Source organism: Octopus bimaculoides, chromosome 15 (assembly GCF_046866305.1).
Source record: "Octopus bimaculoides isolate indiv1 chromosome 15, ASM4686630v1, whole genome shotgun sequence".
NCBI classification, from domain to species: Eukaryota; Metazoa; Mollusca; class Cephalopoda; order Octopoda; family Octopodidae; genus Octopus; species Octopus bimaculoides.
Window position 1 is genome coordinate 24,753,197 of NC_142942.1, and position 15,000 is coordinate 24,768,196.

The following is a 15,000-nucleotide window of genomic DNA, read 5'->3' on the forward strand; positions in this document are numbered from 1 at the left end:
ATATATATATATATACATGTATATTCAACTGAATCTCAATCATTTTCTATACGTGTATATATGCGTGTATATTTATATATAAATCTTGTGTGTATACATGTGTATATAAAAAACGTATATATGTATATTATATAAATGTGTGCGTATGTTTGTGTCCTCATTTCCAGGTAGATAGTAACAGAAAATCTTAAAATTTCCCACTTTCAAGGCAAACAGAATCAACCAACAGCGTTTTCTCCTCCATTCTACTCCCAGTCGCCATTCGTTGCACTTTTCCATGCTCTTTGTTGCCTGAATTTTCCATCTTTAATTTTTGTCATCAGCAGGACATGCAATTAAATAGCGCCTAATTAGTCTATAATGATGTTGTTTTTATTGTTCTTGGTGTTGTTGGCGGCGGTGCTGTTTTTGTGGGTGTTAATTTTGTTATTTAGAGCTCATCGAGAAGACACGATACGAGCATAGTCGCTCCAGTCATGACCATCTCCATTTATGTATGTGTGTGTACGTCCTTTCCTTTACTCAGTAGAATATGATTTGAGAAAGATTTAACTGTTACTTTTAGAAGGTCAATCGACAAGATAGAGGAAGACCTATTTGGGTCGTTGCTGAAGGAAGTCGTGGGCAGTTGATGAACGAGAGCAAAGGAGAGTGATGTTGCGTAATAGCTTAGGGGCTGGAATGTAGGGTAGAATGAGTGAAGGGGTCAGTATCAAGATTGAGGATTGCATAAATCGCAAATCGAGTAAGAATGGAATGTTACTAACATATTCTTGGTTGGTTCTGTTTTTTTGTAAAGTTTTAACAATGTTCACAATTGGTCATGAGTCAAAAAAGAGCACACACACACACACACATGCATATATATATATATATATATATATATATATATATATATATATATATATATATATATATATATATATATACATATATATATATATATATATATATATATATATATATATATATATATATATATATATATATATATATATATATATATATAACCGTATATATATAAACAAACACACACACACACACATATATATATATATATATATATATATATATATATACATACATATATACAGAATTGGCCAAAATTCACCCGACAGTAAATCAAAATTCCATAAATACTTAATACTCAATTTCTTTTATTCATTCCAATTATAAATGTTTAATAATTGAATGCTCTGAGTTAAAATTCATTTTTTTTTTTTCAACATTTGTCTATTTATTAGCGAAGACTCGTACAAAATATTTTTTTGTTTTAATCTTGGAATTAAATGGGTTTTGATTTACTGTCAGGTGACTTTTGGCTAAACCTGTATATATATATATATATATATATATATACGTTATTTCAGTGTGAGAGACAGAGAAGAGCCTCAATTGAGAGAAAAGGAAAAAGTAGAAGAGAGAGAGGGAGTGAGAGGGGGATAGTGGAAATGAGATACTAATAAGAGGAATGATAAAGTAGACGCATACACACACACACATTGACTTATATATATATATATATATATATATATATATATATATATATATATATATTGTGTGTGTGTGTGTGTGATTGTGTTAATGTGCGCATGTTCGTGAACAAAATTCCCACAAACTTGGCGCTCCGGGTTCCAAACCTGTTTTCTAATTTCTTTCACTACAAAATAACGGAAACAAAACGTCTCAATTGTTTTCGTGTATTTGCAGATGTCCTCCCCCTCCTCCCCCTCCTCCTCCGCTCTTGTTTTTCCCTTTGTCCTTGTTGCTCTTTTAGTTGTTCTCTTTTGCTTTTCTTAGTCATACTGTTGATGATAATGATAATTATGATGCTTTTTCGCTTTTGATGTTGTTATTGCTATTGTTGTTGTTATGCTGCCGTTGTGGAGACACAACTCACGCGGCATGCCACATGCCCACCTCTTCTAAACTTTGTTTTAAACTTTTATCGACATCTTTGTCTCCTTGATTCCTCAAAGAAACCGATCGAGAGGCGAACCAAAGATTCTATATATTTATTGATTGATTTTTATTTCCCTCTAAGCACCACCACTACCGACATCACCATCATCAGCCCCACTACCACCAATACCACAACCACTAAAACCTGTACTAACACTATGACTACTACCACTAAACTAACACCAACATCACCACCACGACCAACAAAGGCTTCCTTTGAAAATTATGTTCTTTTTTACCCACATTCACTTCTACCTTGTAAGTTGTGATCTCTTATGTTTGTCATGGAGTGGACATGTTCTAGAAATATCGACAGACAATTGTCCTTGAGAAAATACTGGTTCATTTCTCTTTGCCATTGTTAGAATAATTGTTACTGTTATAAAGGCGGCGGTTTGATAGAATCATTAAGGCGTCGAGAAAAATGCTTTACGGTATTTCTTCAAATTCTTTATGTTCTGAGTTCAAATAGCGACGTGACTAATCAACTTCACATTTCATTTCTCCGAGTTTGATTGGAATAAAGTACAAATTGAATATTGAAGGTCGATACTATTGGCAAATGAAACCGCTCAAAATGGCTAGCTGTCCTTGTGTCTAAATTAAATATTATTATTATTATTATATGAAAACTCAAGCCTATTTTGCTGGGTATGATGGAAAGTGTCAGCTATCCACAGCCACCAGACTAAGGTGACACTTGTTTACTGGTCATGCTTGAAGAATTTTTGCAGTTCCAAGCTAAGCTGATTTTTGTAGGTGCTATTTTCATTATTATTATTATCTAACATACTCAACTTATTGCTGGAGATGTCATTATTGTACCCGCAGTTCAATGCCCGTGAACTGCGATGGTATTCTCCATTCAAGTTTCGAGAGAACTTTGCAGAGATTCCTTGCACTGCCAAGGAATTCTGGATATGTTCTGATTTTATTCCTAACTTATCTAATCAGATTTTTTTTTCACTGTACATAGGACACCAACAATTATTTCAACAAAATGCACTCTTTTTATTGACCACACTGTTTTGATTTCTTTCCTCGAAGCTTTAATATCACGTCGGTCCCCCCCCCCCCCCCGCTTTCTTTCCAATTTTGCGGTCACCGGGTCAAGCAATGTCTATGATCAGACATGACTTTTCTTTCTATTTTACTTGTGCAGTATCAAATTTCCAATCTTTGATTCTATGATCATACTGAATCATGAAGTCCCAAGAGCTCTTAACTCTTTCCAATTCAAACTTGTTACATATTATTATTATTATTATTATTATTATTATTGAGTGAGAGAACAGCGGATGCCATCAAAGTGACACTGGAGCAAAACTATACGAAGTTCAATATACCCATCGTAACTGCCCTTCAGATAAGGGTACATCAGGCGCATGCATCACAATTACAAGTGTGCAACATGGTGCTCTCATGTCAAGGTAAACAGCGCATGACCTTGCAAGTGGAGCCCAGTTAGAATTTTATTCAGGTCGAGTCGCCCATCCCACTCAAAAAGTCCCTGAATAAAGGTTAAGGATGTTGGACGAAACAGCCATGTTTCCAAAGGTGAATTATCCAAACCCTAAAGAATTCCTCTGAACACATGGCTTGATGCCCCACCTACTACTTCTGCTCGTGATCAGAGATGCACATATCTCCAACCACTAAGGGACATGCTTACCTGGTTAAATTCAAGCAACTGACAAGTAAATATCTGGTACTGAGCAAAATATCTGTTGTCGCCCATCTTTTATACTAAGACAAAAGAATGTATTTGATAACACTTCCAATCAATTAAGATCAGAAGCCATGAGAGCTAGTTCCTGGTACTGCATTAGGGCATCTATTATTGTTGTTGATGTTGTTGTTGTAGTTGCAGCTGCTGTTGTTGTTGTTGTTTTCGTCCGTCGTTACGTTCTAAATTCAAATCACGCAGAGGCTAACCTTGCCCTCCATCCTCTAGAAATCGATAAAATAAGTATCAATTGAGACCTAGAGTCGATGTAATCGATTTGCCCCCCACCCTCTCTCGAAATCGCTGGCTTTGTGGCAAGAGTTGAAACCATTATTATTATTATTATTTGGCTTTCACAAAAAAGGAAAATCAGAGGAGTTTCTGTTGGTTTTAGAAGAGTTAGCTACGAAGAACATCAGATTAGAAAAGAAAATAGTGAGTGAGAAAGGTGCAGTGAGAAGAGACGACACAGACGACGGACCAGCGGCGAGAATCGCCATTTCTTCAACACCAAACATGAAGGTTGGGTTGTCTGTGTTAAAGTATATGCGCCAAAACATAGCATAGAAGCCCAAAACCGGGTCTACCCACCGTCACCCAGTGTCCGTTCATTAGTATCTTGTGGACTTGGTTCGTGGGGAGCGAACCCGGCTCTCCGTTGAACCTGAGCGTAGGTCGATGTGCTTCCTTCTTTTAACAGGAAAGAGAGGCAAATTTTGACCTGCTTGATGATGGCGGTGGCGAAAGGGGTTGTTTGGTGGAGTCGTCTCAAAGTTTTGAAGACAGGTATTTTCTAATCTGGGCAAGGCCTCAAGTACCACCATTTCAGGAGGAAGGCACTGCCTTCTAGTGTACTTATAGTGGATGAGAGAGGCAATACTAGTGAGCTTGAATAAGCCTACTGTGAGTAAGATAGAAACTGGAGGAGACGGATCTTTCGATGCTTTGTAGTCGGCAGAATAAATCGGAATATTTGGTGCGGTGCTTTCCCCAAATAACTCTTAATCGAATATTTTCCCTTATCTGGTTGATTTTTTTTTATTTCTTAATTCTATTTTTATAATTTTTGCTATATTTATTGCTGTTGATTTTCTTTTGATCATTTTCGTGTGTTGTATATCGTGCCTTTGATATTCTCCTCTCGGCTTTTCGTCCTTGCGATGCAATAAGCTGTCTTTGCATTTCACTGAAAAGTATTCAATAAAATTGCAGTTTATAACACACTTTTCCATTCACTTAAACCAATAATATTTTTATGAGAGCGGTGTGGCTGCCTTACCTTCTTACTTTTTCTCAGTCGTTTTGTATATGATTCACAACTATTGTATATATATATATATATATATATATATATATATATAAAATTTATTACATTTAAAATATATTATTATATTTTATGATTTATAATGTTAAATGACATCATACATACACACGTACAAGCCCACACACAAACACAAGCATGTATACATCTTTATATATATATATATATATATATATACATACAGAGAGAGAGAGGGGGAGAGAGATAATGTGTGTGTGTGCGTGCCTGTATATCTGTATTTATGCATACATATGTATAATATATTTGATATACATGTTCATGGATAGAAAGACATCCATCAAGGCATAGAGAGACAGACAGACAGATAGATAAATAGATAGGTAGGTATATAAGTAGGCAGATAGATAGATAGATAGATATCACTCCATATCTACTGCGCCCTCGTTGTAGGGAGCAGATCTTCAATTTTTGTAGCCTGCTCCAGTATCTATTCTGTTGCACTGAAGCAACCTTCTAAGTACAAAAGTGTTGGATTGCTTCGAACTCCGCTGTTAGATTGAAGCCTTGTAGCAACCATAATTAGGAGCAGTGGTTCTAATGATAGCGAATAAATGTTTTCGACAGAAACACCATGGTTCCATTTTTTTCTGCTTTTTCTTATTGATCTCAGACTCCGATCAACCTAATCTCTTGCTCACTGTTACCCATGTTAATAAAATGCACTCAGAACGCTGCTGCACCATTACTCATGTGCATTCCCACGCACTGATCATTTCCGACTGTGACTCCAGGATTGCAGCAATAGTCCTTCATTTTGTGCGGACTTACTTCAAACCAGAGCGCTTGGAAATGGTCAGCATTTATGTGTGTCTAATGTATTTAGATACTTTAAATCACGTGGAATAACAGATGTGTAGAAAAGAACCAACAATGGAGGAGAAGGTGAGGCAGTCATGCTGCCCTCACATAAAAATATTAACAGCTTAATTGAATGAAAACACTTATTATTAGCTGCAATTTTATCGAATTCTTTGCTCCGCAACGCGCATAAAACTTATTTGTCACAAGGACGCAATAATAATAATAATAATAATTTCTTTTAATGTTTTTTTTTTTGCTCTGACAAAGGCACAAGGCCACAGATATGTCATAGATGGGCAGGGTTGTCTAGAACTCTCTTAAACATCATACAACCTAGTTGTTACATGCAGCTCTGTCACATAAAACGTTGCCTCTATTACATCTGAATCCTGCCCAACCCGAATGACGGCTCTGCCCAAGTTTCCTATATACTATACAACACTTTTCTCTCTCTCTCTCTCTCTCTCTCTCTCTCTCTTTCTCTCTCTCACACACACACACACATCTTTTCTTTCCTTCTCTTTGAGAAGGGCTGGCGTACCGCGAAACAGCAAAAACTCAGGCTGCCGATGTGGGAGAATATTATAATAACGAGATAGAATTGAGCATTTGAAATTCTTAACTAGAGCTATAACCAGGAGTTTTCGGTCAGCCAATCTGTGACAAAATTAGATAAATTAATGAATAAATGAATGAATAAATGAGCGTGAAAGAGAGGGAGAGTTCAAACATAGAGCGTGGCAGACGAAACTGTGTTTACATAGATAATGAAATGAACTAATTAGGTAATTATGATTTGCGCTGAAAAAAAAAAAGAGAGGTTCAAATGTATTAGGTTGAAAAAGAAGATATATGAACATCTGATTTTCTACTCCTTTTGGTGAGGTGTTATACATATATATATATAAACATATGTGTCTGTCTGTGAATGCGTGTGTGGGTACATGGGTGGGTGTGAGACTGAATGCTTTGCTCAATTTCAGTGTTTCGTTTTTCGTTTTGTTTTTTCGTGCCTTCATACGTCTACGCAGAGGATATGAAGGCAATATTGATTGAAGAAGAAAACTACAGAAAGTTGAAAGAGATGTGTGGAGATAGCATTGACCCGCCAGGAGTAGAGGTGGAATTTAAAGAGTCGCCACCAGTGGTGGATTTGAGAGATATCGAACCACTAATGAAGTTCTACTAAAGACAAAAAAAAGTATGGAATTAAAGGAAAAAAAAAGAACAATTGTAGATAATACATATAACGGTTCAAATGGCACTGCATGGGAGTGGGGGCCCATGCGTCCATTTTCGTTTTTTCATTTTGATATAACTTTCATTTCATTTACATTCGTTTTATGTTTTTTCTCCCCACTGTGGTCTTGTCTGTCCTTGTGGTGTCCCCATCTATGTTTAGGGATTTATGCCTAGTAAAGAAATCGGTATTTCGTCTGTCTTAATAGTTGAGTAGGTGGTGATGGTTTAAGGTCGATTAAAAATTATGTAGTTGGACTCCAGCTGCGCCGTGGTCCTTTGTTGGCTCGCAACTCGCGTGTCTCTGGGTGTGTAATAATTACGAGAACTTTTTAAGGACGGGTTGGGGTGTTTCTCGGTTTTTCACTCTTTTCAGGTTTACATGAGAATATAAACACAATAACCTGATTGGAATTCGATCTCGGAGTTCAATCCATTCTGAATATTTTCTTGGTCAATAAGGTCAGACACACCAAGGTATTTCATTTCTGAAAAGACAAGCATCTATAATCATCATCATCATCATAATAATGATAAAGCGTCGATTTGCAGAATCGTTAGTGCGCCGGGCAAAACGCTTAACGGTATTTCGCCCGTCGCTACGTTCTGAGTTCAAATTCCGACTAGGTCGACTTTGCTTTTCATCTTTTCGGAGTCGATAAATTAAATACCAGTCAAGTACTGGGGTCGATGTGATTGACTTATGTCTACATTAGGAAGGATTATTACATGCCGCACAGTATCCAATATCGTTATGTTGTTAATTGAAGATGTTGTGTCATTGTACGTGTATGGTTTTTATGTTTTGTGTTTGTTCCTCTGTGTGTCTGGTTCTACATTGTTCGGTCGGCTCTTCGATCCTGTATTGGAGCCAACAAAATAAATTAATTCAATGGCTTACATTTCTGGCTAACAGGTTATTTTACCTTTCATGAAAAACATTCATTATACTAGAAGGGTTTTTTTTTTTCAACGTCACCTAATTTTGTCACAGTATATAATCGAGTAAATATATAATTCTCATCCTCTTACAAGAGACTGAGAATTCTTCATTGACTTCAATTGAAAATAGTGCGTAACTGTTTAAACGTTTTGTTGACGTTGTTGTTAAATATAATAGAATCTGCTGGTCTCGGGTCTTTTCGTGCTCTTTTCTTTCGTTCACTCAGACGAATCAATGACAAACTTTCTGATTCACAAACTCCTCTTCCGTCTTTTATCTTGAAAGAATGAACAACCTTCAAATCTTTCACCCATTGTTCGTCGATCTAATTTATCTCTTATCGCGATCTCTCATGTACTTTGTCTGTCTACCGCTCTCTCTCTCTTTCTCTCTCTCTCTCTCTCTCACTTTCTTTCACACCCCTTCTCTCACTCATTCACTCACTCGCTATGTATGTGCTTGTTTTAGTATGTATTATGACTGCATGCATATGCATAGATAGATGGATAGATGGATAAGATAGATAGATAGATAGACAGATAGATATGTGCTTCGCGTCACATGAAAATGCATTAAATTAATAGAAGATATGATGATGTTTATACCAAAAGTCGGACGGAAATTGAAGATTGTAGAACATAGATTTCAAAGTAGACAAAATGGTTAACGGACAAATGGATGTTGGACAAAGTGCTTAACGGCATGTCGTCCGTCTTTATACTTTGAACTCAAATTCCGCTGAGGTCGACTTTGCCTTTCATCCTTCGGAGTCGATAAAAGAAGTACCAGCTGAGTACTGGGGTCGATGTAATCGACTCACTCTCTCCCCACAAACTTCAGGCCTTGTGCCTATAATAAAAAGGCTATGCATACTTATATATATATATATATATATATATATATATATATATATATATATATATATAGGCGCAGGAGTGGCTGTGTGGTAAGTTGCTTGCTTACCAACCACATGGTTCCGGGTTCAGTCCCACTGCGTGGCACCTTGAGCAAGTGTCTTCAACTATAGTAGATTTGGTAGACGGAAACTGAAAGAAGCCCGTCGTATATATATATATATATATATATATATATATATATATATGTGTGTGTGTGTGTGTGTGTGTGTGTGTGTGTGTAATTTGAGAATTGAATCTTCGCTTGTCAATTCTTATTCAAGCTACAACTATACCACAAACACTGGTCTGAATTGAACCTGGAATATATACTGTTTATCTTTCAGATACAAGATATTAACGTTCCCTTCGCTGGCCAAAGTTGAAGCGACGGCACCAAACTGTGCCAAAATTGCCAAAGATGTCAAGCTTGAAGAGTATTCTATAGGAGAAACGAAGGTAATAACATCTGTTTCATTCTTATTCTATTATTTCTGTATTGTTTTATTCTTCCAGTTGTTTCACTCGTTGTACTACGGCCATACTGGGGCACTGTTTTCAGGGAGTGTTAGTCGGTAGATCAGTTCCACTTAACAACTTATTATTTCATCGATCTTTACTTATCAAATCACTTTGTTGCATTTTTAACCTAGAGAGACACAATTCGTTACTCTGAGTTACATAGAAACAGATACTCACATATACATATTAATATACAATATGTACGTACGCATGTCTATTTATAAGTGTGTGTATGTGTGTGTGTTCTTTCACTCGATTCAATCACGGGACTGCGACCATGCTGGAGCACTGCCATATAGAGTTAGTCGAACCGATTAACCGCAGTTCTTATTATAAGCGTGGCATTCTCTCCTACATGTTACTTTTGCTGAGCCCCTGGGCTAAATGGACGTACGCAAACCAAAACTGGTCATCAAGCCGTGTGGTGACAAACACAGACGAGAGACACACTCACATAAACGTATGTGTATTCGGCAGGTTTCCACACAGTTTCTATTTATCAAATTCACCCAGAAGGGATCTATCGGTCCGAGCCGATAGTAGAAGACATTTGAGCAAGGTGCGGCCCCCGGGACTAAACCGAAAACACGATGTTACGAGAACCTCTTAATTACGTTGCCACGGTTGTGCCTAAACACACACACACACACATCTATACACACATACACACATACGTATGCATAAGTACACGCAGACACACACACACACTCATATATAGATAGATAGATATGTATACATATATATATGCACATGCACGCATAGACGCGTGCGCGCATATATATATTTATGCACGTACATACATATATTATATATATGCATGTGTATGTATATATATATGTGTGTTTTGTATGTAAATATATATATATATATGTGTGTGTGTGTATACATGTATGTATATATATGCGGACGCATACAAAATATGAAGACATTCTTAAAGAGCAATGGAATTCATTACCAAGGTCTGTGACGTAATTAAGGAATTCTAACGAAAAACTTCAAAGCGAGATGGAATAATAAAATAAACAAAAATAAGTGCATGCGTGGTTGAGTTGTTAAGAAGTTTCCTTCTCAACCACGCAGTTCCAGGTACGATCCTGTTTCACAACAAGTTTGTCAAGTCTTTTAAGATATGACTTCAATGTAAAAAAATGATTTCTGAATACAATTTTAATGACGTAAAATTGCATAAGTCAGTCGGAAGTTGTTGGGAGTGCAGATGCATGTGTGTGAGTGTGTGTGTATTTGTCAGTGTATCAAATGTATCCATATACATATATGCGAGTCCTTGCATGTATGTATATAAATATATATTGAAGTCATATCTTAAAAGACTTGACAAACTTGTTGTGAAACAGGATCGTACCCGGAATTGCGTGGTTGAGAAGAAAACTTCTTAACAACTCAACCACGTATGCACTTATTTTTGTTTATTTTGTTATTCCATATGCATTTGTGTGTGTGTGTGTGTATATATATATATATATATATATATATATATATATATTCCACAGCTCTTCAATATCCTCCTGAAGGACCTGAGACCTGCCTGGGGTGGATGTAGGCGTCTTCAAAGTAACGTTAGACCTTTTCTTGTCAAGTGTCCCCGATAAACCAACTTCGCGGCAGGAGGTGCAGATGAGTGCAGCTGCATCAAACGCTCTCATGCACCAAATGTCAATTCTTAAAAACCATTCGTGAAGTAATATTATGTAGCAACACCAAATGGTGGTGCCCCAGCATGGCCACAGGTCGTGAGCTGAAACTAGATAAATTAAAATAAAAAAATAAATAAAATAAAAAATATATCTGTATATATCTATATATATATATATATATATATATATGTATATATATATATATGTATATATATATATATGTATATATATATATATGTATATATATGTATATATATATATATGTATGTATATATATATATATGTATATATATATATATATGTATATATATATATATATATATGTATATATATATATATATATATAGATATAGATATATCATATATTATATGTGGTGTTATTTGTCAATGGGTGAGACTTAGGTAATAGCACTGGGTTCAGGCGATTTCACCAGACTTGTGGTATTGCAGGTATCCCCCATCACACACACACACAACACACCACCAACCGTTCTGCTGATGAAGTCAGTCAGTTACGTTAGTTTGGTAAATCGTTTGTAATAAGTCGAATCTAAGCCTCTCCCCGCTACCTACATCCACACAAACACACACACACACACACACACACACATGTATTTGTAGCTATTATATTTTTGTGTGCGTATGTCTATGCACGTATGTGTTGCTGTGTGAACTATGGGCTGTCATGTGATCGATTGACGAAAGTACGCGAAGAGCAAGAGAGAGTGAGAGAAGAAGAGGGGAGTGAAGAAAAGGAGGAGGAGGAGGTTATAAGACTATGATGAATAGCGAGCGAATGTACTCCGTGCCACATTTGTCTACCATTTGCAGTAGCAGACCATTCACCCTGCTGATCGTCAAATACTTTCTTTGATTATCAGCTCTTGTTGGCCAGTTCCCGTCTGGTTCTACATTTCTTTGGTGAATTTAAAAGAAAGTAACAGAGAGAGAGAGAGGGAGGGAGGGAGAGAGAAAGGCGAGCATAAAGAGAAGCGGCGATAGAGTAATGACACAAAGAGCGAGCAGAGGAGATAAAGACAGAAAGAACTAAGGAGAGAAGAGAGGAGGTGGGGGGGGGGGGTAATAAACTGGTTTTCATTTTATTCATATGGATTGTGTGTGTGTGTGTGTGTGTGTGACTACGTATGCTTGTGTATGTGTGCATTTGTGTGTGTGTACATGTATGTGTTAGAATAAAATTTCAATAAAAAGTATTGAAATTCAAGAGAAAAAAAATGTCCCGTTATTTGTATTAGAAAGTCTTCAGACAGGAGCTTGTTTGTATTAACTAGAGCTGTTGTTGTTGTTGTTGTTTTTGTTTAGCTTAATGATGACGATGATAATGACGACTACGATGGTTATCATGGCGTTGTTGTTGCTGCTCTTGTTGTTAGCGATACATAGTTGCACAAGTAATCCGTTATAGATAGCTCCAAACCACAATACCGAGGTTTCTAATTCTACAGCCGGAAACAGTAAATCTGAATATCGGTCAAAGGTGAAAATGCTGAAGCAACATCCTGTGGTCATTTTTCTTTTTTCCTTTTATTTTCCCTAATCTTCAAAAAACGGCTTCAATTCTCCTGAAGTGTGTCCAGAACTGTTCGCCCCACTTTGCTTTCCAGTGTGACCGACACTATAAGAGTGTCGGGTATGTAGACACGACTCTCTTGTTTCCACGTTCGAACGGTTGCTTCTCAATGTTTCCAGTCTTCATGGGAATGGTTTCAGCACCAAAACACAAAAGAAACGAAAATGACAAGAAAGTTGGTGAGATGAGAGCACTTTGAGGAACCGTTCCGAGAACTGGCCGCGTAATTTGACCACCAAAAAAACATTGTTGCGCATTGTAACGATGGGGGTGGGGGGAAGACGGGATCTAAAGAGGTTATGATTAGGACCAACAACCTAGCAAAAATGATCGACCTTGATTGATCTAAATTGATCAGAGCTTCACCGAACCCAGGCCTGGCGCTAATCCTATCAAAGACGGATCTCATGAAGCGAAAGGTTTTATAGAAGGAGTTATTGACAATTGGTCAAATTTTAGTGTTTTAGTCAACCTCTTGGCAACCAGTTTCACCAAAGCTTTTCGCTTTGTGTTCTACAGAATTATTTAAAGAACCACCACTCGTCAGTTCACACGAGTGAAATGCTTCCGGTCAGCTACTAGTTACAAAAAACAGCTGCCAAGACTAGTAGTAGGCAAGAATCGTGTATAACAGTAAAATTATTGTTATAATAATAATAATAATTATTATTATTACTATTAAGGCGGCGAGCTGGCAGAATCGTTAGCGCGCCGGACAAAATGCTTAACGGTAACTCGCTTGTCGCTCCGTTCTGAGTTCAAAATCCGCCGAGGTTGACTTTGCCTTTAATCCCCCCCCCCCACCAAAAAAAAAAAATTCAGACCTTGTGCCTATAATAGAATGGATTATTATTATTATTTTCATATACTCGCAACAGATTAGACAGTTAGAAAAAAAACTCTAACATCAGGCTACAAGTAACCTTAGAACGATCCTAGCTGCCCTAAGAACACTGAAATCTGGGGTTTAAGTCGATTATATCGGCTCCAGTACTCAACTGGTACTTAATTTATCGACCCTAAAAGGATGAAAGGTAAAGTCGACCTCGGTGGAATTTGAACTCAGAACATAGCGACGGGCGAAATATCGCTAAGTATTTAGTCTGCCAACTCGCCGACTTAATAATAATAATGATTTGAAATTTTTTGTCACAAGAGTAGCGTGGGGGAGGGGATTAAGTCGATTACATCGATCCAGTGTGTAACTGGTACTTACTTAATCGACCCCGAAAGGATGAAAGGCAAATCGACCTCGGCGGAATAATGTTAATAATAATAATAATAATAATAATTGATTGACCCCCCCCCCCCACATGCACACATTGCAATAACTTCAAACGTGAGCTTGAACACGTGATGTATGCTTTTATAAACGATAATATATGTATATTTATGTTATTTTATTCCGTTTTATTTCGTAAAACAAACTCAAAAAAGAATACAATTGCCAGCATTCTTTGGGGATTTTTTTTGTCCGCCTTCCATTCCACCCTTCCTTAAATACTTGATTAACCTTTTCTCTTCCTGAATCAATAAGTATATATTTGTGTAGATAGACCACTTCAATGAAGGAAAGGCCCGATTGACTTCGTTATTGTTAAATCATTTTGTTTTACTTATTCTGAGAACTCTTACGAAAGGAAGTCCCATACAGGTTGTATCTTATATCAACAAACAAGACACAGCCATAGTTGTGTTGTGAAGAAGTCCACTTGCCATCTCGTGATTCGAGTTTCAGTTAACCCTACCAAGTGACTCTTTGAGAAAGTTTCCTGCACCTTCACCTCTGAGTGAACAGAGTCGTGTGAGAGAATTTTTTAGACCCCAAAACAACTTAAAAGTCCATTGCAGGGTGCGGATTGTCTTACTCCTTTTCCTTTTCTTTTTGTTCTCTCCTTTTGAATGTAGAATTAATTCAACGGTCGATTTAATACTGTTACGTGGCCTCCAAGAATGGTTCGGTCACTGCCTTGGGTCTGAAGGAACCCTCTTACCTTTTTAGTCCATCCACCTATACCCGACTTGCTGTTCACATTTTATGGCCATGGGATAATATTTTTTTAAAAATCACTGTTAGTTTATTATGTGTGTGTGTGTAATTCACACACACACCTACACACCGCCATCCCCCACACCCATATATGTGTGCGTGTTTGTGTGTGTATGTATGTATGTATAAGAGCTTTGTAGTTCGCTTGAAACATTGTCGTACCGAGGAAAGTAAGAAGAGACTCTGCTGATCCACCGCTTCAACCCGAAAATTAACAGTCGATCGGAGTTGAGCCGGCGGCACCTATGACAGCATCCAACAGGTGGTGAACGGTCT

The 15,000-nt window shown here is 37.1% G+C and overlaps 2 protein-coding genes across 2 annotated transcripts in view; both read left to right on the top strand.

The window, feature by feature from the left end:
• Nucleotides 1-9,485, top strand: part of LOC106873739 (myosin-IIIb) — a 177,470-nt gene extending 167,985 nt beyond the window's left edge. Inside the window, exon 18 of the mRNA XM_089363346.1 lies at nt 9,423-9,485. Coding sequence (XP_089219472.1) covers nt 9,423-9,485 — 63 coding nt within the window. The remainder of the gene's footprint in view (nt 1-9,422) is intronic.
• Nucleotides 9,249-15,000, top strand: part of LOC149132442 (chitin synthase chs-2-like) — a 42,498-nt gene continuing 36,746 nt past the window's right edge. The window contains exon 1 of the mRNA XM_089363599.1: nt 9,249-9,365. The gene's annotated coding sequence lies outside the window, so the exon portion shown is untranslated. The remainder of the gene's footprint in view (nt 9,366-15,000) is intronic.